This window comes from Centruroides vittatus, unplaced genomic scaffold, assembly GCF_030686945.1.
Source record: "Centruroides vittatus isolate TY-2023 unplaced genomic scaffold, ASM3068694v2 contig_347, whole genome shotgun sequence".
Taxonomy (NCBI): domain Eukaryota; kingdom Metazoa; phylum Arthropoda; class Arachnida; order Scorpiones; family Buthidae; genus Centruroides; species Centruroides vittatus.
The window spans coordinates 717,375-743,247 of NW_027122171.1; the positions used below are offsets into that span (position 1 = coordinate 717,375).

Below are 25,873 nucleotides of genomic sequence, written 5' to 3' on the forward strand. Positions count from 1 at the left end.
AATAATTGTTCGAAGCTGAATTAACAATTAACGTTTTGTTAATTCTTGTTTGGATTCGAATGTAACTCGAATGTTATTATTTTAATAAATGTTACCATTCAAAATATAATAATAATTAAAAGTGATAAAGGTCAAAGGTGAAATATACTGTATTCAATTTAAAAGTTTTTTTAATTTTAAGCAATTTAATACAGTAATTTTGAGCTAGAATTTGGTTTAAAATCTGATATGGGGCTTAATTTTTGTTATAATACACAGTCAAACTTCCCCTATATAATGCCACCGCTTGCAAAGCACTAATGAATATTTTCTCGTGAAGAATCTTCTCCATAAGTATTAAATTGAGACCGAGACTCTTCCGTATCTGTGAATTACTAAATAAATGTGTATTGTCTGTCTGTCTTTGTGTGTGTTCTAGTTAGAGGGTTAGTACAGTTATACCTTCTAGTTAAAGTTTATCTTATAGTTACTATGATCCACAGCACTATTGGCTACATCCATAATAGTACACGGGTGAATAAAGGTGTACATGTTCTAATTTGGGCCTCCCTAATATCTGTTCTAGTTACACTAGGCTATTACAAATGATAGCGTTATCATCGAATCAAGTGACTTTCAAACTCAAACTTGTATGTAGACCTCGTTACTTTACAATTCTTAACGTTTGAAGTTCTTCATTTCAATGCCGCACTCGTTTTATCGCCAATTTCAGAGGCGCTAAATCAAAGTTCGGCTGTGCATTCGCTAAATAATGCAACGCGACGAGACGACAACTTCGTTGCCCGATGAACATCGATAGGCTTTATTAAATAGACAAGAAAAATTTGCTATAAGAAAATGGCTTCCGTTTATTAAGCTTCTTTTTTTCTAAGTTTTATCGAAAGTAATGCCGATCAGACACTCAGACGAGCGTAGAAATCGTCATAAAGATAATTAAATCGCGTGCTGTACACTTAAGATAACAAGTAAATACGATCGAAAGCTCTAAAAGAAGTATTTCTCCTTGTCAAGAAAATAATACATTTACATTTATGATCTAAATTATGAAGAAAATAAAACAAATCACAAAAATGAACGTTTTTGCGATTTTTAAACTAAATCTAACTTTCCCACCATCTGTTGCAATATTTTATTTAAAAAAACACTTTTTATATTTTTAACTATTATAAAATGGCCGGATGGCCGAGCGGTCAAGGTTAGCAGCCTGCCGCCCTGGGGAACCCGGGATCGAATCCGGACGGGTCGAAAAATCCCCAGGAATTTTTCGGGGGGTGGTCCGTCCGGATATGTCGGTCCCCGTTCCTCACCACCCGGCCGCCCCATTGTGGGCCTGGCCGAACCCATAATGGGCTTGCTATAAGAGGCCCTCTTAGTGCCCACTGGGCGGAAAGAGTTAAAAAAAAAATAAAATAAAAAAAAAATAAAATAAAAAAAATAAAGAACTATTATAAAATGGCAAAAAGATTAATTTCGAGAGTAAGGATGGATTTTATAAAGAATTGAAAATGCTAATAACCAGTAAAATCATCATTAAGTTCGACCCTACAGGAGACACACACGACCCCCTTTATCATCCCACCTCCTCAACTTTAATCACCAAAATTTAATAGCATCAATTCCTCTAAGACACAAACCTCCCTGCAAAATTTCAGAAATTTTCGACAAAAAGCACAGGAGTTATTAAGCTTCGAAGAGGGTGAACAAAATCGTACCACATACACACACACTAACATACAGAAAAATCCACGAATATTTGTGTGTGTGTGTGTGTGTTTCTCGACATTTCAAGGTGTCCTGAGTCCAAAAATGTAAAACTTTGGGGGGTCATACTTTCCCTCTTATATATAATAGCCAAAAAAGTAAAACTGTAAAAGAACACAAATAGTGAAACAAGAAACGTGTTTGCCTATGTTAAACTCAGTATATTTCTCTATAGGCACTTGGAAATACAAAGAATCAAGCAAACAAAAAAAAGGGGGGGAAGAGGAAATTTGAAACAAAAGTAAAGAAAATAAGTCGACAAAAATCAAATAAATCAGATTTTCTCCTGTGCTTTTTTACTTACTTATCCCGAAATCTTTACTAATTAAATAATATTTTTCTGCCCTACATTCAATACTGTATACCGAAGTTGGAAAAATGTTAAGAAATAGACAACAACATACACACGAGGTGGACCAAAAATTAGTTAAACAACCACTATCCAAAATCCAAATAATTAAATACTTAATCGTGTTACTTGAAATAATGTTTCCATCGATATTGTGAAAGAAAACACGGCTACTCGAGTTTTGAGCCGTCCTGTATATACAATAGCAAATTCTTACGAAATCAATTGATAATTTTAAAAAAAATTTTTAATCGTGTTCATTAAATATTAAGTAAATTTACATAAAAATAAATAAATAAATAACCCATTGAACGAGGTAAAGGGCGGCCCAAAAATCCGTTAACCGTGTTCTATGTGTTATAAACACACTTGTAGATGTAAATCTCAAGCTGAGAACAACACAATAATGCTTTTCTTTTACAAATTTTCTGAAAATATAAAAGAATGATTACAATGTATACGATGGCAATTTAGCTTTTCAATCGTTAACTAACTTTTGGGTCATCTTGTATCTATGTATATACAGTACATGTACTGTACAGTACGTATGTATATATTTCACGTTTAAATGACTTAATAATAAACTACATTTTTTCCATATATTTTTAATTTATTAATTAGTAAAAGAAAATACAAAAATTATCTCTTGAATACAATAAAAAGATAGAAATCAATAAATAAAAATTTTTAATAAAGTCTTTTTTAAGATTTAATAAACGATTGTTTTTAATTTCTTGAGTAGATAAATACTTAATTATTTTATTTAATAAATAAGTTAGCAAGAACGAGTCTTGCATATACTAATGGCATTTTTTATTATTTAATTATTACATAAAATAATTAAAATATATGTTCTCTATCTCAAATTAGTAGTGTCTGGCCTCTGTACACCATATTTTTCCCGATAACAACAGAATCGTGCCAGTCATCCATGTAAACTCCGTTATGGGGAAAACTTTTGAATTGAAATCACGTGACTTTCCTTCCAGACCGGAAGTTCATATATAATTGATCGGGGTCTTCTGTCTCTACGCTTTCCATGTCTGGCCTCGACTTTAATCTATCCAATACTATTATCGAGATTAAGGAAGGGCAGACAGACAAACGGAAGCCAGTTGAAATTTGTATTCGGATAGAATAATTGGGCTGCAATTTTTTCAAATTGCAGCCCAATTATTTAATTATTAATTTATTTAGTAAATAATTTAACAAGAATAAATGGAGTCTGGCATACACTAATTGCATTTTTTTTTAGATTTATTATAAAAAATTTTGTCCAATTTTCGTCTCAACTTTTCTAACTAATATGAAATTTTTTTATGGTCTCAATAGTCAGAAATGCAGCTAAATTACTGAATTTTTTTTATTATCTTAATTTATTTTCTTATCTACAGTGTATAATATATATATATATATATTTCTTTACAATGTATGAGATCGGATGAAATTTCTTCTATTTTTATCAGAAACAATTTCTCTTTTCAGTATTTTTCTCTTGTTTCTAACAAAATTTCGTCCTGTATATTTTATGTGAAATTGTAAAACTGAGTTTTACAACTTCTAAGAAAAGAAAAAACATCATTGTATTTTGATTTTTAAAAAAAAATTCTTTTTGAAAGTTTCTTGTATTTTTTAGAAAAAAAACAAATTTTTTTAACGTAAAATTCGTGTATTCTCGCCAGCAAAAGATATTTTTATTTCACAATTTCTTACAAGAATTTGTTGTACTTTTATCAGAGAAAAAAATAGAAAAATTTCAAATATTTTACAAGAATTAAAGATGTCTTTGCAAATATTTCACAATTGTTTAAATATTTAAAATTTATTCTGCAATATTTTACACAAAACTTCCAAGAAAGATTAAATATTTGTTTTAATATTTTTTAAGCTTTTTATTTTTTACTAAAATAAATACTTCTCTAATATTAATCGAGCTGTCAATTTAATTAAAAAATAAATACAGTATAATAATGCATATTTTCTCCATCAAAAACACCATTTCTTTACAGTATATGCCATTATTTATCCAACTATAAAATAGTTTACCAGTTTTTCTTAACGACTTTCTATTTAAAATTAAAATTAAAATTAGAAAAAAAATTAAAACATTTTAAACGATTAAATATTTAACGTTTCGATATATTTACTAATAAATTAAACACCTTTATGTTATTTTTTTAAATTAAAATCGTTTCTCGCTTTCAACAAAATTAAAAGCAAATATACAGGCGGTTCTTTGTTAAATATGCAAGTATAATTTACGATTAATTGGAAGAGTAAAACGTAACATGCGATTCGTCTGTTTATGTCCTGTTTTAAATTCTGGACCAATCGCCGTTTAGATAAGCGCTAAAAGCTTTATAAACGTTTACTTCATGTTTTATGGAGAACTGCCTATATACGGGTGAAATTTTTCTTTTATTTACCATGGTTTAAAGTTATTTATTTGTAAAAAGTGCACATTTATTAAAGAAAAAATATCATATCTACATGTAAATAACAAATTTTGACTGATTAAACTATGCATTTTTTTCCTTTTTTAGTAATTTAAACTTTATTTCTGAGCTTAAAAACAAGTTTATTACTAAAATTATATTTTAAACATGTTAAATATTTGCAAAACTTCTTTAGTTATAAATTTATATATATATATAAGAAATGTTAATTAAGATAGTTTATCACACTAAAAATAAAAAATTTTTAGTTAAAAACAAGTAAAAATTATACTCTTTCCATTTCCGACTTCGAGGATTCTATGAGCCAAAACAAGACAAACAATTAATCGGACAATGCCTTCTTTAAAATAAATAAAAATAAATTATTAAAAAAGTATTTATTGCATAAAGTTATAAAAATCCAACATAACGATCTTTTTCCTATTAAAAGCTATCCATCAAGTTTGACAGTTTTAACTTCAATTTACACTGGCAGACAAACTTACGAACGAATTGATACTCGATATATTACTTTAAGCCTTTAATCTGAATTTTAATAATATCAAATTTATCGATTTTTTTGAACATATGAAATTATTGTTGTGGACTTTTTCTCTCTTCAAACTATGGAGGACTTTCATTCTTTGATAAGTCATTATATATGCTTTTCATGTTTATCGTGGCCAGGAGGTTCATCAATAGCGATGGCTAGATGATGAAGGGTAATACCAGATTATCCAATATAAGGAACGATGACCGGCGCATTTGGACCAGACTATATATCTGAAAATCGATTCGAACTCAAACCCGGATTCCTCAGAGCGGTACACTGAAATCTTTATAGTTTCAGTCAAGTATTAATGTAAGAAATTTTTCGTCAAATTTTTTAATGTTTCGTGTTCATACGACATTACGTGCTTCAAAATGATAATTACAAACTGACAAAAACTTGATTATTATTAATTTTTTACTATTTTATGTAGTATATAAGTTACGACGATCGGATAGTCGAGAAGGGTTATGGTCTTAGCCTACCGTCTGGGGATCCGGTATCAAATCCGGGCGAGCAATCCCAGGAATTTTTCGGGAGTGGTCAGTCCCGGATATGACGTGTCCCGTATCTCAACATCCAGCTGCTCCTGGTGTGAGTTTGGCCAAACCCATGATAGGAACGATTAAAAGGGTCCACAGGATGAAGAGTCAAAAATTGCAAAAATCTTCCTTAAGTTTGGATTGCTGTTACAGGTTTCATAAAGTAAACACGTTTAAAGCTATATTTTCTTTACTGTATTTTTTTTTTTTTACTGTATCCATCTTCAGATTAAACATCAGCTCTACAACTATCGATCATTGTCTCATATTTCAAATTGTACAAACCCCCCCTACAGAATTAGATCTTACAAAGTGCAGAACATCTTTTGTTATTATTTCATTACTATCACACGCTTGTAATCGTGTAAAACACAATTCAATAGCATTCTACAATAGCAAATTGTCATAAAGGAAAAGAACAAAACCTCAATTACTTTATTCTCTTACTTCCTGTAGACTTCTTCCATCATTCTTTATCCTTCTACAATGCATTATTCTTTTGCACAAACTTTAGTATTTAAGCTAAAATAATAGGATAACTCCACTCAAAAGAAACCAAAGATAAAATTAAAAAAAATAACGAAATATATTGAAGAGAAAAACATAAAATAAAGCATTATAATTTATCAAAAGATAAGAAAGAAAAAAAGATAGAATTTTCAACTTAATTAAAATTAAATTAACTTCAATTTTTGTAGATTATAAACAGAAATTCTGTTTTAAAAAGTTGTGTAAAGATCCTCAATGCTATTCTTTCTTGATTAACTTAAGACGAATCGATCGTTAATAAATATTAAAAAGATTATGCTATTCGACTTCAGAAAGAACTTCAATTTATTTTTAAATCAGAATCCATCAATTTTATGAAAGTTTTACTGGTTTATTCTATTCGTTCAAATGTTAAAGTATTAATATTTCCTTAACATTGCTTCAATTTTACTTGAAAAATGTATAATTTGGGCCGCGACTTTAAAAAATTGTAGACCAATAAATCCACACTGTCGTCCGGTTGTCTGTCTTTTCTTAATCTGGAGAACGGTGCTTGATAGATAAAATTCGAGATCATATATAAAAGGCTTGGGGCAGAACGCCCCGATTAACTATATACGAATTTCCTATCTAAAGAGGAAGTCACGCAATTTCAATTCAAAAATTTCTCTCAGAAAGCAGTTACATAGATCACCTGCACCACTCAGTTGTTATCGGGAAAAGTATAATTTACGGAGGCAATGCACTCGAGGGCATATATTTTAAATTAAATAAATTAAAAATATGAATAAAAATTGCAGCCCGGCATTGTGATGATGCCATAATAATTTTTGCTCGTATTAATTAATATTATTTTAAAATTCATTTTAAAAAACAATAACTATTTTTAAGCTTTATTCGTGAAATATTTTATTGATAATCTGTCATTTGAAGGAATTTGCTATGAAATTTTCTAGACTTGTAATTTTATGGAAGGCGCGAGCCAATCTTTATTTTTGTGAAAGAAATTTTGTCTTTTTGCCCCCCCATTTTTCGTATGTTTTACCACTTTGTTTATTATTCTATTTTGGCACTTTTTGTAAAATTTAATCGATGCCTTCAACGTTTCAGTTTATTGAACGTTATTATTTGCCAATCTTGTTACTTTTGTTTTTCCTTCCACAAAATTCAAATATGTTTAGATTTATATAATATTAAAATAATTTAAATCGAATCGTTTTTCGTCACTCCTCAATTTTATATTCTTTGTATGAAATTCTAATATTAAAATTTCGAATTTTAATTTATTTTCGCTTAAATTGCCTCTCTATTTACCAATCGAATTGAAGTTTTTTTTTTTTTTTTTTTTTTTACACAGTTTGTATTCTATTGATATAATGTAAACTAGTACCTCTGAACAACGGCCACTGACGCGAACATAAATGGTCGTTGTTTGAGGGTTGTTTTGCATGTAATTTTGTTTTAAAAAAAGTTACTGTAAAAAATAGTCGCTGTATAAGGGTAATCGATGTTGGAAAGTGGCCGTTATTGTAAGATCGACTGTACTTATTGATTAGTTTGCTGGCATATAAACTAGTTTAGAGCTTGGTTTGATGACATATAAACTAGTTTAGAGCTTGGTTTGGTGACGTATAAACTAGTTTAGAGCTTGGTTTGGTGACATATAAACTACTTTAGAGCTTGGTTTGGTGGCGTATAAACTAGTTTAGAGCTTGGTTTGGTGGCGTATAAGCTAGTTTAGAGCTTGGCTTAGTAGCGTATAAACTAGTCTAACGTTTTATTTAGTTAAGATAAATTAGTTTAGTGTGCTAAGATTGGTGGCCAGCTATGTTAAAAATAGAATAGCGCTAATTAACTTGTATTTTTGACGTGACATCCTACATAAAATATTCTACGTAGAAATTCTAGTAGACTTGTTCAAAGAGAGTTTAGTATAAAAATTTTATTATCTAAATATTATAATTTAAAGGCAGTCTTATTGATTTTTTCAAAAAAATATTTTAATCGCTTAATGTCAACAGCAAATTATTACAAACCTTAATTTTTCTTTCTTGTTAATAATCAAGAATTTAATAACGTTCTAAATTCTTGAGTAAAATAAAAAACAAAAATTTAATAATTTAATCATAAAAGTAAACATAAATCGCGCTAGAAATGTTTAATTTGCAAATTTCTATCAAGGTCGTAATAATTTCAGAAAATTAAAAAATAAAATAATTTCAGGAACACAATCGATATAAAACACAAGTTTTATAATGCAGTAACGGTATGAAATATTAAAAGAATTTTATAAAATAAAATATTTATAACTTGTTAAAAATTCAAGAAACTTTGATGAATTTTCTTAAAATTCATCAAAGTTTCTTGACTTTTTCTTGAAACTTTCCTGAAAAAAGTGCGATGTAAATTGTTAAAAACTCATCAAAATTTTGAATTTTCTGGAATAAATTTCGGTTATAAAAATTTACATTTAAAAAAACAGAAAATTAAATGGAAAAATATTTTAAAAGTAAAGAATTGTAATTATTGGAAACTTGACAGAATCATATTCCAAAGAAAAAGAAAGAAAAAACAAAAGAAAAAACCTTGAAACGTATTCAAAACTTAAAAATTGATAGCTTTTAAATTCTTCTCTTCTCCTCGTTGAATTTTAATCTATGAAAAAAAGTATAGTTCTTTTAAAACAAAAATATAAAAATAAAAATAAAAACATTTTTAAATATCGAAATTTTTCTAGAATTATTAAATAAAAGGGGATTTACTTTTCAACTTTGACGTCACGCGCTTCTTCCATTGTTTACTTATTTATTCATATCGCTATTCTTAAGAATATGTTTTGACATCTCGCAGAGATCATTTTTTGAAGCTTAATCAAATCAATCTTCGGTTTATCCCTTTAAAAAGACCTCATAAAATATTTTTAAAAATCAAAAATGTCATCTATTCACATAAATGTAAGGATTATAAACCGATATTTTTTTTTTAAATATCAATTTTTTTAAACGAGGATTAACCATGTCCTTTCCTCTTTCTTTAGTTACTCACGATGCTTAGATGCATCGGCATCATTCGCTGATATCGGAATAATGTTTTTCTCTTGTTTTTCTTCCATGTAAATTCTCATATTTATGTAAGGTTTCTTTTAGAATAGAGGGATTATCTGTCCTTTATTCTTAGAAAATAAATTTCGTGTTCCTAATCTCCATTCGGACAATTCGGGCAACCTTAACAAGATGGGATTACGATTCTCTACATTCTCTTGCTTATTAACTTTATTGATCCGTAACTCAATAAAATAAAATAAAATAAGGTCTTTCAATAATGGTACTGTAATATCTTCATCTGAATTCTTTATATTGCTTCCTAAACGAGATGAATTTTATTTTATTTTATTTTTAATATTAAAAGAATCCTCCCCTTGGCTACATCGAAAATACTACCTAATGAAACTTCTTCCTTATTATTATTATTTTTTTATTAAACTGTAATTAGCACATGGTACATATTTCAGTTATACTAATCAACTTTTTATAATGTCAAATCTCTCTAAATTAAAATTTTCTCGTCAGTTTAACATTCATTTTGAGGTGGAAAACACACGTCTAAAGAATAAACTATACAAATCTACCCGACGTAGATTGGTTACGCTCCTGCGTATTTAACTGTACAAAAGAATTACCTCGTAACCGGTTACGGGTGTACATATTTCGTTCATCTACAGATGTACATTTTAGGCTACATTTTTACGATGGAATTCACATTAGGATGTCCATAGGTGGGCATTTTTTTTTTTTTTTTTATTTTTGTTAGAATTTACACTAGGATTTCCGTAGGTGACCACATCTCTTGTTCCTTTCGGCAGTTTAAAACTGAGTCTCTATCGTCGTCTACACCCACCAAAGTCGTAGCGCTTGTAGCACCCGAAACGTGTCTTGGGCTAGGATCGATCGGGTTACTAACGTGCACCACAGGAAGGCTCACTTTCCTGGAAGGTTTTTTGGGGTGTCCATACCAAGAAGGATCGTCGCACTTGAAGAGTGATAAGCTTCCAGATCTTCCTTTCTTCGCGTAATTTCTCCTGGTCCCTATTCGGTTAACAGATAACGGTTCTAACTGGTGATGATCGCACGACACTTGAACTTGCGAGGGCAACTTATGCTCGAAGTAGAAACTGTCGATTCGGATAGAGCGTAGAGAGATTTGTCGTGTTGAATCTGCTTATTTTGAAAGTAATCTCTACACGGGGACAGTACACTTAACAAAGAATGAAGATAGAACGTCGAATATATCCAGCTTATAATTGTTTTATTTATCAAAAATACACCTATCTGTAAAAATGCGATAATTGATGTCGGTAACAATATAATTCCGGCTAGAAAATAACTTACAGCTGCCATTGCTATTGGACTGCTTAATCTGGAAAGGCTATAAACCAACGCTCCTTCTTTATCGTCTTGGGGAGAATTTCGATAAGAGGTACCATATCTGATAGATAAATCCACCGATAGACCAGTTGTTACAGTAATTAAAAGGGTTTCTACCGTTTGCAACCTCCACTCTAGGATTATAAATGAAGCCAATGTAACTAAAACAACCGAAGTGGTTGTAACAATTAAACAGAAAGCAATCAACAGATTCATTGTCGTGACGAGTAACGAAAGCGATACTGCACCCACAGCAACTCCAATTATGGCTAGAGTGCCACTTGATAAGTAAGATTGAAGATTATAAAAGTCCATGTCACTAACGAACCAACCGTTCTTCATTCCTGCGGGTGCATCTTTCAGAGCAGACTTCATCCAAGTATCAACGGATGTAACGAATTCTTTAATTTCTTCGTAAGTGCCCGTAGAAGACACTGTGCTCCCGTATTCTATAACAATAGCTCCAACGTCCCCCGTCTCTTTAGAAAATCTGGGACCGGCAACACCCGACGTGAAGATGTAACTCGGGGCATAATGAAGAATGGCGATAATTTTACGAATGCATAAATTGAAAACGTCAGCCGAGTAAGGAAATTTTGACGTCTGACAACACGGGGTCCTATTCTGATGAGACACACCGTCCACACACATCCTCTCCATCCAATATTTGAAATTTTCTATGAAGCAACTAGATTTTGGCATTTGAGAAGTCGGCTTGCAAAACGTTTGATTGTGCAACTTCTTACAAAATGACAGTAGCCATTCTTGAGACTCTCTAGAAGTTATCAGGAAACTGCGATCCACGACAAGATTTCCACGATCGTGAGGATTAAGATAGTGTCCATTATCCACGGGTAACACGCCCCACACTATCCTAATCGGTAAATTGTGATATGTCTGATGATCGGATTCTTTCTCGTACCAGAACAACTGTTTAAGAAGTAAATCGTATTTTTCGAAGGGGTGTTCGGACCCAAATATTTGCATCTCTTTGCTGATCGGTAGCAACAGAGCCGGTTGAAAGAACACAACGACTGCACTTCCCAAAGCCAGCGAGGTGAGTATGATCAGCCAGAACCATCTGGGTTTGATGATGAGACACGGAAGTATTTTCTCAAAAAAGACCCTGGAAGAATCCGTGAAACCGTAGTGAAATTTCCATAAGATATTGCACCCGTAAGAGCACCATTGAAATTTTTGGAAATAAGGAAGATAGATGCCAAACGGAGGAATACAGATGCAACATGTGCTAGAGAACCATCTGTCTATAATGATGAGTGATGCTGGCAGCCAGATTAAAGTAAGAAGCATATTTACGATCACCGCTGTGCCTGTAAATATACTTAAAAAGGAAAGAATATTTAGGAATGGTTAAATATTTTCATAAAAATCGAAACGAATCGTTAATGACTATCATAAATGTACAGTACAACAGTATTTTTTCTTAATTTTATAGTCGTCATCTGGTAAATGCGCAGATCGGCCCGTTGTTTAGATTAATATACAAATAAATCTTACCTAAAACATCTGACGACCGTAACGCTGCTGCACATGTTACTATACAAAGCTGCAGCGATTGTAATATTGTTAATCAACATGGACGGACAGAATTGCTGGAGAGTATCTCGTACAATTTTTGTCGTTATTCCATTTGACTTATCCGTCTTTATCGATAACCACGTCTTGCTATAAACAAACACGTCTGTCGTAACTATAACTGTAATAATAATAATAATAATTTTAAGAAACGGCAATATAAACGCAATTAATAGTAATTAAATGTAATTAAAGTGAATTAAATTGTCCCTTACCGATTAGAATAATAACCGACAGGACATTCATCAGAGGAAAATACGGTATCCTAAACACCGCTCTGTACATGAAGTAAGTGGTTCCTAGAGCAAATGTCAAGGCAATAGCTGTCATTAACGTCAACAGGAATGATGTAGTGAACATCCAAATACACAAAAACACAACGAGGACAGCTATAATTGCGAAAATGGCGTCGTGGTAGAGCCCGTGTTCGAGTAAAACGTGCTTTAATCCAAACTCCATCCCTATAACCTCCGTCACCCCGTCTGTAAGTTCTTTCTGTTGAAGATCGTAATAGTAATCGAGGGATTCGATCCCCTGATGAATGGGTAGGAAGACTGTGGTGTAAGTTAATACAGAAGATATAGAAGATTCGTCTCCGCGTTTAGAAATCAGAAATTTGGAATCGGCCAAAAAGTGTAGGATGTTATAAACCGCATTATGTCGTGTGCATTCGTGAGGTACACCCCCGCACAGGTTAGGATTACTGGTGCAGTCGTGGCTTAGTTTTAAATCGTGATAAAAGCCCGCACAGTTTTTCAGTACTTTCAGAACGTAGGAGACGTCGTCTCGTGTGATGTCTTTGCAGTAGGAATGATTGGTGAGGAGGGCCACGTAATTGGGAAGAGACCAACTTCGACAGCAGTCGTGAGATCCGTCGTGGCTGCAGAGATCGATGAAGTGTGCATCGTTCCTCAGCTTCTTATAATCAAGATCGCAGATAGATAACAACGATTTCAGAGTAAAGAGATTGCTGTTTTCTACAGAAGACTGAAAAACGACACGAACGTTCCCTCTTCCTAAAAAAATCGATGGAGCCAAAATAGAATTAATATTCTTCCAACTATAACTTTGTTCATCTAAATAATCTTACCGTTAAGCAAATTGCAATGAATTTAAATTAGTGTGATTCACCTGGATCTTTACAGAAAAAATTGGACCTGTCGTTTGCTTGGTTGTTCTTCATTCTACCATTTATGAATTCGTTGAGGCTTTCCTTCTCATTCTCTAGAATAATGGTGGTTGCATTAGCGGATAAAGGAGGCAAGTACGATCTACTGTCATCCCTCCCGGATATAATCTGATTTTCGTTTCTAGTCAGATACATGCTGAGAGATCCGTTCATACCGGAATTTTCCATCAGGTGCTTCCATGCCGTGGTTCTTTGCGACAATTCGGTACCACGTGATTCGAAACCCTGAAATTTAACCAGTGCATTAGATTATTTTGCCCGCAAACGATCAATCTCGAGTAGAATGTACCCGACTGTACCAATATTGGATCTTTAAACGAAGGAAAACCGAATGATAGAATGGAGGTTATAGTGAAGACGAACGACAGGCAGCCGGCTCCCAAAATAATAACGACTGGAAAATTGGATAATTGTCTTGCATACCTAATTAAAATAGATAATTGTTATGAACTCATAAATTAATCTGCATATTACTAATTTTTATTTTACCAATTTATTGTCATTTTGCCTCCTTCGGTAGCCTTTCCACAAACATCGAAATGAAGTTTCCTATTTAAAAAAAAATTCAACGTAGGTTATAAAACACGATTATATTTATTCATAAATAAAATTAAATAAAAACAGGTGACTTAATAAAAAAAAATTTACGTATCTAAATCTGCTTTCATTGCTTAGTTTTTCACAGGGGCTACATTGATGACATGCACGACTCAGTTGTTATCGGGAAAAGTATGATTTACAGGGGCAAGATACTGCTAATTTGAGATGGACAACGTATTTTAAATCAAATAAATTAAAAATTGCAGCCGTTTCAGAAATTTTTGCGCATTTCAGTTGGCAAACCTCAATCACTGCGCTGATTAAATAAATCAATTCGCTTTAAAAATGTCGCCAGGCAAATTTCACACAATAGTCCGAAAATTAATTAAAATTATAGTTTCGTGAGTGGGTGAACATAGAAATAGTAAATTGTATTTTCTTTTAATGAGTCGTTCGAAGCTGAAATGATGTCCATTTAATATTGATTTAACCATTTGAAGCGTGATAATCATTTTGTAAAGCCATCTAATCCACATTTTTCTCATAATTTAGACATATTTTTTCATAATATAATAATAATTTATAAGTTATATCGTATTTTATAGATAGACATATCGTATGTATGAGTTATATCGTATATAGATAGAAGCATTTAATTTCTATCACTGTTTAGTTTTTAAAAGCTGATACTTTAAATTGTTCGGATTTCAAAAACGTTTCGTATCTTAGGCTAATTTCACAAGATAAAATGTAAATTTATTACAAATAATTAATATAATTATTTAAAATTCCTGATAAATATATAAATTTTTACGTATTTTGATATAACAGTATTTAACGAGCAAAAATTAATGCCGGGCTGCAATTTTTTTTCATATTTTTAATTTATTTAATTTAAATTATAAGCTCTCCACTTCAAATTATTAGTGCCTTGCCCCTGTAAATCATACTTTTCCAGATAACAAGTGAGTCGTGCAGGTCATCTATGTAACTTCGTCCGAAAAAATTTTTTTTTGAATTGAAATCATGGTGAATTCCGGTCTAGACCGGAAGTTAGTGTGTAATTAATCGGGACCTCCTGCCCTAAGCTTTCCATATCTGGTCTGGACTTTCTTCTGTCTAATACCGTTCTAGCCAAGGAAGAACAGATAAACAGACAAACTGAAAGGTGGACAGATGACAGTGGGAATTTATCGGTCTACAATTTTTTTTTTCAAATTGCAGCCCAATTAATTTATTTTTTGTGATTTTATCAAGTGAACCAACGATGCCATGTAGGCACTTGTTTGAATTCATTTTAAGTAATTACTTTGCTTATATTTTAATTATTTTTATTTTTAAAGGCATAAAACTTTTCTATTCTTAACTCAGACATCTGTTTACATATAATTTTAGTTTTATAATATATATATATATATTTATTTATTTAATTTTATACAGAATTACAAGTAACAGATAAAGAAATTTGATGGTTTTTTTGATAAAATTCTATTAGATTAGTCGAGTTCTTGTACCGATAGCACAGATTTCTGAATTGAAAAATTAATATATCTGGAAGATATGAAAAAAAAAGGAATATCGATATCAAGAATCATCAGATGATAAATTATTTGAAGTTTATCTTTAAGAAAACCTAACCAAGGATGCCGATATATTAATAAAAATGGATGCAAAACTTTTATAGTCCATTAATGTACAGTACATTAGGCAAAAAAAAAATCTAGGGAAATCAAAGCAATTTTATGTTTAGTGGCCTAATCCTACGGGATCACAATGAACGTACGGGAAATGCTTATTAGTTCAGCCATTTAGTCCTATAAGGAAAAACGAGCTGATGACAAAAAAGTCAGAAATTGTGACGTCATATGTTTTATTATAATTTGGATACAGTATTAATGAAATATTTATATAACACCTGGAAGCGAAATCTTTTATTTGTGACCAGGCCACACGGGCGCGTATTTACTTCAAAGAATAATTAGACGTAACCAAAAATAATTCTGAATTTTTTAATTAAATTTTGAAATTAAAATTAAAATAATTTAATTCAATTTAGAAGGTTGGCTTTAATTATAATTATTTTAATAAATAAAATTTTAAATAATTTTGACAATTAAATATTTATGACCAGACACCAAAGGGAATCAAAAACACTTCAAATACACTTCAGATCGAATTCTTCTTTATTGTGAAAAGGTTCGCGCTTATGCAAACAGATAATAAGCTTTTTCTTATGGAAAAGTTCGTATCTTCCAGAACAAAACCAGCAACAAGTTGCTTAACTTTCCTGGCAACATTTGGTAGTGCCATCTGTAATCATATTTTATTTTTAAAATTTTTTATATTTTTAACAATTATAAAATGACAAAAAGCTTAATTTCGAGTGTTGGGATGGGTTTTATAAAAAAAAATTATAAATGCTAGTAACGAGTAAAATCGTCATTAAGTGCGACCCTTTTGGAGATATACACGACTCCTTTTATCTCTACACCCCTTCGACCTCTAACCACCAAAATTTAATAGTATCGATCCCCCTAATACACAAACCTTCCTGCAAAAATTCAGAAATTTTCGTCAAAAAGCACGGGAGTTATTAAGCTTCGAAGAGGATGAACAAAATCGTGCCCCCACACACACAAGAAAAAAATCCCCCGAAAATCCCCTTAATATCTCCCGAACCAATCTGAAAACTTATTGAAGTAATGGTAGCAATTATTAGAGATGAAAACAAACAATGAATGCTGGGAAAGTCCAGCAACAACGTTGCCAGCTTCTTCAGTTATCGAATTCTATTTTAAGAAATGTAAATTCGAGAACCACGTAACATTTAAAGCCCTAGTTACGTGAAGGAAGCAAACGCTGATTTAATGATTTTCAAATGGGAATAAATTGAAAATAATTAAGAAGCATAAAATCAAATTAATTTTAAAAATTATTTTAAAAGTCGATTCGATAATCATAATTTAAAGCACGTTAATTATGAGAATTTCATTTAACCTACCTCTAAAATTGATCATAGGTATGAATTTAAATGTGCACTTCACCTATTTAATTCTTCTCAAATTTATCTAATATCTACGAGCAAATGTTGTGATATGTCACAATGCCGGGCTGAAATTTTTTATCATATTTTTAATTTATTTAATTTAAAATAATGCTCTCCACCTCAAATTAATAGTGGCTTGTCCCTGTACATCATGCTTTTCCCGATAACAACAGAGTCGTGCCGGTCATCTATGTATCTCTGTTCTGGGAAAACTTTTTGAATTGAAATCACGTGATTTTCCGTCTCGACCGGAAGTTTGTATACAGTTAGTCGGAGCCTCCTGCTCTTAAACTTTCCATATCTGGTCTCGACTTTCATCTATCCAACACCGTTCTCGAGATTAGGCAGACGGCAGACAGCGGAACTTTATAGGTCTACAATTTTTTGAAATTGTAGCCAATAAAAACAGTAAACATAAGAGACATCTTTTATGAATGTGAGAAAAGTAAACAAAGCTACTTTATTTGCTCACTATTTTTCTCTTTACTTTCCCTGCTGTTATATATAACACAGGGAAAGTATGGCAATCGGTTCTAAAATGACCCCCAAGATTTTTACATTCTTGGGCTCAGGAAACCTTGAAATGTAGAGAAATGTAAAAAATTCTGGGGTAATTTCTGTATGTAGGAATCCGAGTGTATGGGGGGCACGATTTTGTTTACCCTCTTTGAAACTTAATAACTCCTGCGCTTCTTGTCGAAATTTTCTGAAATTTTGCAGGGAAGTTTGTTTATTAGGAGGATCGATGTTATTAAATTTTGGCTATTAAGGGCCGAGAGGGTGGGAAGATAAAGGGGGTCGTATGTATCCTTAGTAAGGTCGGACTTAATGACGATTTTACTCGTTATTAGCATTTACAATTTTTATAAAACCTATCACTACCCTCAAAATTAAGCTTTTTGCCATTTTATAATAGTTAAAAATATAAAAAATTTTAAAATAAAATATGATAACAGATGGCGCCACCAAAAGTTTAAATGTTACCGGGAAAGTTGAGCAACTTGTTGCTGGTTTATTTTATTAATTGTTCACAAGGGAAAAATAACAATCATTAACAAAAGTATACCGGAAATATTTTCTTTACTTTAAGACAAACTTTATTAAAAAGTAATTTAAATTCGACTTCATTAAGTTTGTGTAATTAAGGAATAAATCGATTTCCTTTAATTATTTTGAAGTTATATAAAACTCTATAATTTCACATAAAAATTTCATCGTTTTTATTGGTTTATAAACGACAAAAATCAATAGGAACGTAGGAAATGTTATAAAATTTAAATAAAAAATAATAACTTATGTAGACTAATAAAAATTCTGGAAAATATTTGGAAAAATGCAAATATTTCTATTTTGTCAGATTTTTTTCCCTTTCTTAACCCGTTAAAATTTCAATAGAGAGAATGTAGTTGACTAAAAAATATCAAATAATTAATTACATAAAAATAGTAATTGCGTTTAGATAATAGCAAACAATTAAAAAATGTATGTCAGTGTGTACACTTTAATTTAATTCTATAATTTCGTACACAATAATTGTATTATAAGTTAAATTTACTTCTAATTACTCTTCTACTTAATTAATTAACACGTATAACATTATAAAAATTCTTACTAATTAATAAAAGAGAAAAATTCCCAGAACATGTTTTCTAATTTTTCAGGATAATAAAAATATTTACTGCCGAATAATAGATGATACATAATAACTCAGTATACTCTTAATTATAGGCTACGTGTTTCTTATATGTCCATTAATAAATACGTACCTTATTGGGCTGAAATTTGAAAAAAATCGTAGATCTGTAAATTCCCACTGTCGTCCGTCTCGAAAACGGTATTAGATGAAAGTCGAGACCAGATACGGTAGGAAACCCAATTAACTATATACGAACTTCCTGTCTATACCGGAAATTGCGCGATTTCAATTCAAAAAATTTTGTTTCAGAACGGGTTACATAGATGACCGGCACGACTCTGTCGTTATCGTGAAAAGTATGATTTAATGATTTACAGGAGCAAGACAGTAGTAATTTGAAATCGAGAGCATATATTTTATTTAAATTGAGCGAAACTTATTGTGACAATAAATAAATAAACGAGCAAAAATTATTGTGACATAGCCACAATAATTTTTGCTCGTTTATTTATTTATTTATTTTCACAATGCAGTGAGTTGGCATCCTTCCTCCTTTCTTGTACTCTAATGAACTACTTTAAACATGAATAAGAGCCCGCATCAATTTCTTAGGTCTTTCTCTTTTTTATTAATCAAATAGAGAACAGTTTTGCTACAGAGAACTGTAAAAGTTTTATTAGTTTCTCTATTGATCCAAGGTTTATGTTTAACTCTCCGCGGATAGCTAGACTTTACACAGAAAGAGAGATTTTCTAGAGAATCTTAAACGACTTCGGATGAATAGTCGCAAATACAACTCGAATCTTTCCTTTAAAACCCAATTTCTAGAAGAAAAGCGTTAATGAAATCGTTTGTTTCGTCTATCGTCTTCTTTTCATAGTTGTCCCTATTGTTTGTAGTGTTCTGTAAGAGCTTTTCTATCGAAGTTGGAATTGGCATGATAAAAATGAGAAATTATCTACTTAATTGCGATTAAATTTTAAATATTGCCTGTAGGATGAAGGTAATTATCCGAAAGTACTACTTAATTCGGTATTAAAATTTCTATTTTAAGTGTTAATCTGGAAAAATTCGCTCGATATTCTTCCATTTATCATGCTTTATACTGAAAGGTATTTGATGTAGGAAGCTAAAGGAAAATAAATTGCAATATTTTAAATTTTAAGAAGAACAATAAAGAAACTAACTTTACCAAGTGCATGCGATTACAGCTAATATCTTAATTGTTCGAATACTTATCTTATTAACTTTAAAAAATGTTTTAAAATATATTATGTGATTACTTCTATAATTTTAATATGGGCATGTATAGAGTGAGTGCACAGTTTGTCGCCCAAACAGGGTGAAAAATAGATCTAAACTTAAATTATTTTGTAAAAATTATTTACATATTGACCTATAAATTGGTTACATTGCATTAGAAGACCTATAAAACGGTTATATTTGGATTCCAATTTGAAAAATTGTAGACCTATAAATTCCCATTGTTGTCTTTGTTCTTCCTCAATCTCGAGAATGGAGTTGGATAGATGAAAGTCGAGACCATATATGAAAAGCTTATGGACAGGAGGTTACAAACTGCCTACGAACTTCCGGTATAGACCAGAAATCATGCGATTTCAATTCAAAAAGTTTCCCCAGAATGGACTTACATAGATGACCGACATGACTCCGTTGTTATCGGAAAAAGTATGATTTACAGGGGCAAGACTACTAATTTGAGGCGGAGCATAAATTTTAAATTAAATTAATTAATAACTGCAGCCCAGCATTGTGACGATGTCACAATAATTTTTGCTCATTAAGCTTCAAATTGGGTGAACAAAATCGCCCCCCACACACTAACATCCACACCTACCGGGAAAAAAACCCAATTTTTTGAATTTCTCAACGTTTCAAGGTCTCCAACTCCATGTTTTTGACCATACTCTCCCTCTTATATATAGTATAACATCCGAAAAAGTAAAAAAAAAAAAAAAAAAAAAACAGATTATCTGAAATTTAAATTTATAACATTAACACATTTTTCTCCCCTTAGAGAATTCATCTAAATTCAAAAACTATGATGAGAATTGGGTACAGGAGGGAAATTCTTATCTACTAACTTGATTGATGAAGCTTAAGATAGAGCGATGAATGTCGATCAGATGACAGAGATTTATTCTTATAAGTAACCTAATCTAATTCATTTCTTTCTTACATACTTTATATATATATATTAACATATTTATATCTAAATTACCTCTACTCATTCAATTAATCCTCGTTGTGTTCGTATAATTTTAATCGAAGTCGCAATTAAACGTGTTTAATGACGTCCTTACCTAATTACTGCCATTAACCAATCAGATGAATACGATTTTAAAAATTTTAAACATTCGCTAACCAATGGAATTAATTGTGAGATATTTTTAAACAGGTTCGTTTAAACCAGGGATGGGCAACCCGCGGCCCGCAGTAATATTTTTTGCGGCCCGCGTGGAATAAAACGTGAATAAATATATCAATTTCCCAGCTTAATGAGATATTCGACAAAAATTCAAACGTTATTTTCTACAACTTATATTTGTGAAAAGTTTTTTCGCAATGAATTTAGTAAAAATTAAAACAAGAAACCGGCTAACAGATACATCGAAACTAATTTAAAACTAGCAGTGACTGATATTTAACCAAATATTTCCGATATATTACGTTTAGATCAGTGCCAGAAGCTATATTACGTATACCTATGCTAATTTATAATTATATACGAATAAAGAATTGTGATTTACCGACAGTTCCCCCCTCTTTTCTCTTGTGTGCGGCCCGCGTCAGTTCAAAAGTTTTGAAATGCGGCCCTTACGTAGAAAAAGGTTTAAACAATCGCGATGTTCGTATTAATTAGAAATTTGAAAAAATAATAATTAAATTAATTGCGTAACTAATTGTATTGACTTTACTAATTGTCCTAAAGTTAATTGGAATAATTTCTAATCAATTGTGATTAAAATTTTTTGGGCGGAAATTTTCAAAAACTGTAGACCTACAAATTCCAACTGGCGTCCGTCTGTCTGTCCTTAATCTCGAGAACGGTATTACATAAATAAAAGTGCAGACTAAATATGGAAATCTTAGGGGCAGGAGGCCCCATTTACTATATACGAACTACCGGTTTGCACCGGAAGTCACGCGATTTTAATTCGAAAATTTTCTCTTTAACCGAGTTATATAGATGACCGATACGACTCCGTTGTTAACAGGAGAAGTATGATGCACAGGGGCAAGACACTATTAAAACTGAGAGCATTGTGACGATATCACAATTAATTAAAAACTGCTCGTTATTTTTATTTTTTCCAAAAATAATAAATATTATTAATAATAAATATTTAGTTTTAACTTAATTAATAGAACAAAATATTTAATTTCCGTCGAATTTTTCAAAAGTAAACATCTGAATTAATTCATATAATTCATTTAAAATAATGTGTTTTTATTAATCGTAACAATTATTTTCGCCATTAAAACAAATTAGATCTAATTAAAATAATGATTTTTAAAAGTAAATTACGAGTTAAAAGATCGGTTTAATTTTGAAAAAGCCTATTGACACCATTAAATATATTTAAGATTGCCGTTAATTAATGATGTTTGGTTTAAATTAGTCAATCAGCAGCCAGTATTTCAAAACTAGCCAATCAGCGGCTACTACTTTAAAACTAGCTAATCATAAGCTAGTATTTTAAAAGTTATATTACTTAATTTAGTTTAAAAGAAATAAAACCGATTATTTTTTTCCTTTTTAACTTTTATTCACTTATTTACTCACTAAATAAATTATTTACTCTTTAATTTATAATTATTTAAAAAGTTAAATTTGTGCAAATAAATTAAAATAACAAATTCGAATAGAAATAAGAATTCTTTCGAGTGAATTAATCCATACTTATTTCCCTGTGATCATTTTATGCCCAATCAACCGTTGTTCCTGATCAGATGATCGGATAACTAAGTTGCCATGGTGATTGTTAGTTGTTTACCGAGATGAACATTCCGGTTGTCCGGGCAGCCAACCAACCGTCCATAACACTTTCAAGGTTAACGTATCGGGTCACGTGACCGACTTAAAGTCCATTAATTAGTTAATTAGTGATAAATTCGCTCTCAAACTTATTCCGAACATCTTTTCAAAAAAATTACAGTATCTTAAATTTTCGAAATTCCTGTCCGAAGTTAACTTATTAAAACATGAATAAAATAATATTACATTCGCCACTTTTTTATGTTAAACTGAATTCTATTGGTTCTCGTAATTCTACTCCGCTTCCACGCGACGCCACGACGCGTCATTCAGTGCATGGCTTCGATAAAACGCTCGAAATTTAAAATATTCTCCCAATTTTTTAATTTAAACTTTAAAATGTGATCATTTTAAATAATTTAAGTCTATTATAAGTAACTAAAAGCAATTGAGAGTATTATTATTCGAGAGAAACTTAAGCGCGGATGCGTGACTAACGTGGCGCAACGCCCGATTTTGCTACTTTAAAGCGATTTGTCTTATTTCTTTTGCTACTCTCCTATTAAAGCAAGATAAAGCATATAAGAGTACGTGCAGATATATAAAGAAGAGTTTAATAACGTTTTTTCTCGAGAAATTCCCTCCTTAAAACGTGATCTTGTTAAAGAAAGGATGCGTTATTAAGAGCATAAGAAGTTTAATCAAGGTACAAAACTCCATTAGTAACTAGAGAATGAGTAGAGATGATGTGACGGATTTCCTTTTCCTGTTTTCTATCTAATCACGCCATTTTTATTCTTCCATTTATCTTTCTAAGAGTCGATCCTTTAAGAAAACACAGACACGAAATATTCTCTTTGTAACCGAAGATAAAGCTAATATATAAAGCTATTTTTCGCATTCTTAAAGACAAATTTAAGTATAAAGTGATAGAACATGAATAGGATCTATCAATCCTCCCTCACTCTCGGGCATCATCCAATTCTATGTCATCTGGAAAAGACATGGAGTGTTCCACCTTCTCACAATGAAGATAAGTGGAAGTGGAAGTGCTGCAGATGCTTTTCCCTGCTATTCTTCCTATAAAGTTCCCTATTTTCTCCTATTTTTTACTTCCTCTTAAAAAACTAAGGATTTGAAGGCGAATAGATCAAAAGAGTGATGGATTGATGGGACAAAAATAAACCAATTTTACCGCGAGTCTGCTATTGATACAAGTACTACAAATATTGCTTCAGATATATAATTAGTTTTTCACTGTTTTCCCTGCAAAATTCCCTATTATTTTCCTTGACCTTTCCTTAAAACTGAGGATTTGAAAACGAATAGATGAAAGGAGCTTTATTTTCCCTGAAATATTCCCTATTTTTCCTTTAAAACCGACAATTTGAAAACTAATAAATCAAAGGTGTTTTTCTATTGTTTTCAGTAGAAAATTTCCTATTTTTCCTTGAAAACTGAATGCGAATAGATCAGAAAAGCGATAATAGAAGAGGGGAAAATAACCAATTTTACTGAAAGTCTGTTTTTGATAGAAGTATTATAAATATATTTATATATTTTTTCAAATACATAATTTAGTTTTTCCAATTGCATATTAATTCTCCTAACTGTTGACTTAAGATAAACTGTTTCTAAGAATAGAAGATCTCATTCGTTACCTGTCAGGATTATAGCTTTAGCAGATACTAAAACTAACATTTTTCCATGATAAAATAACCTATTTTTGAAAGGAATATTAAGGATAGAAAAAAAACATTTTTCAAATTTAAACTGGGTTTGGTCCAATCAATGCTAAGTTAAGAATACAACTTCGATTTAAAAGGAATATTAAAGATTAGTCCTTAATATTTTTTTCGATTTTATGATCTTCATAACTTTTTAGAATAATATTGAACAATTTTTAAAATAATCTTTACAAAGAAATAATCCTAGTAAAAGATCATTTTTCAAAAGCCCTTCAAAGCAATAATCCAGACAAAAGATAATTCTTCAAAGCCCTTCAAAAGAATACAAGATCTCTTCAACACATTTTCAGAGGAATAATCCCAGAAAATGATCGTTCTTCAAGAGTCTTTTAAAACAATAATTCTAGAAAAGGGTGGTTCTTCAAGAGCCTTTCAAAGGAATAGCCTAGCAAAGGATCGTTTATCAGTAGTGTAGGATATTGCATTCAGTGATAATTTAGAAGAATGCTTAAAACAAAAGGTGAAAAATAACTTATATTAAGAATTCAAAGTAATATTCCTTGCAAATCCAGATGTTTTACGTTACTCTCTTAAATTATCATCGAATTTAATATTCTAAACTATTGAAAAATGATCATATGCTAGAAGTATTCTTTAATACAGAATATCAAGGTTAGCAAACGATCATTTTTCAAACCATACCGAGTATTGTTCTAGAGTATAATTAGATTTAATGATAAGTTAAGAGAACATAGGAGAGATAAAAATAATTTCCATTGGCTTCTTGGAAATTGTAACAATTAACTGTAATTCATATTGTTTAACATGGAAATAATCGATGACTATCGGAATTAACCTGTTCGTTTTATTGTAACTATTAATTAAATGAAAGGAAAATTGTGTAAGTGTGAAATCTTTTGTTTTATAGAAATAAAGGATTTCTCTCTAGAGATACCTCCTGATGGAATTATCATTTGTTAGTTTAATATTTTATCATATTGTATAGCTTGTTGGTTCCGTTTGTGATAAGATAAAGGATGCGATACCTTCCTCAAAACATTATCCTGTTGCTATTTTTATATCTACCTTGATTAAATTTAACTGCTAGATCCATCCAATTACTTGTAAATGAAGAGATAAAAGATAATTATGTTTCGTGTTTTATATAAATAGGATTATTATTATTATTGTTAAGATGTTTTGTGTAGTTAATTTTATTTATTCTTACCAAGCAACTTAACATCTAATTAATTTATTTATTTTTCTCCGTTTCCTTGATCCAGAAAGGGAATTTCAAGCTTTATACTCCTGTTTATCATTTTTTCAACCCTTAACAATAGAAAATCGAGTAAAAAATAAGTAAAAAAACATACTTAAGAGCTTTCGGTAGCGGATAAAAGGTTCATATTTACGAAATTTCAACAATAAACTCGACTTTTCTATGCCGAAAATTTGCATATTCAAAATATTCTATTAACTTAAGAATTCGTGCCTAAGAAAGTTTTATTATAGATATTTACATATCTCGATTTTTTCTAGTTTTTTCCCCTAGATAAAAATGCAATTTTACTAAAAAAATAAAATAAAGTTATCTAGAAAACAAAGTTTCACCTACACGCGAGACAAGA

General features: G+C 30.9%; 2 protein-coding genes across 2 annotated transcripts in view; both read right to left on the bottom strand.

Annotated features, from left to right (window-relative positions):
- LOC136974302 (serine/threonine-protein kinase D3-like) overlaps positions 1–9,897 on the bottom strand; it is an 86,901-nt gene extending 77,004 nt beyond the window's left edge. The window contains 3 exon segments of the mRNA XM_067269140.1: positions 8,712–8,781; positions 8,889–9,020; positions 9,806–9,897. The gene's annotated coding sequence lies outside the window, so the exon portion shown is untranslated.
- A 338-nt stretch (positions 9,898–10,235) lies between these two features.
- LOC136974300 (protein dispatched homolog 1-like) overlaps positions 10,236–25,873 on the bottom strand; it is a 35,129-nt gene continuing 19,491 nt past the window's right edge. The window contains exons 4-9 of the mRNA XM_067269138.1: positions 13,825–13,884; positions 13,635–13,758; positions 13,278–13,560; positions 12,362–13,162; positions 12,069–12,267; positions 10,236–11,892 (exon numbers count right to left, since the gene is read on the bottom strand). Coding sequence (XP_067125239.1) covers positions 10,236–11,892; positions 12,069–12,267; positions 12,362–13,162; positions 13,278–13,560; positions 13,635–13,758; positions 13,825–13,838 — 3,078 coding nt within the window. The 5' untranslated portion in view covers positions 13,839–13,884. The remainder of the gene's footprint in view (positions 11,893–12,068; positions 12,268–12,361; positions 13,163–13,277; positions 13,561–13,634; positions 13,759–13,824; positions 13,885–25,873) is intronic.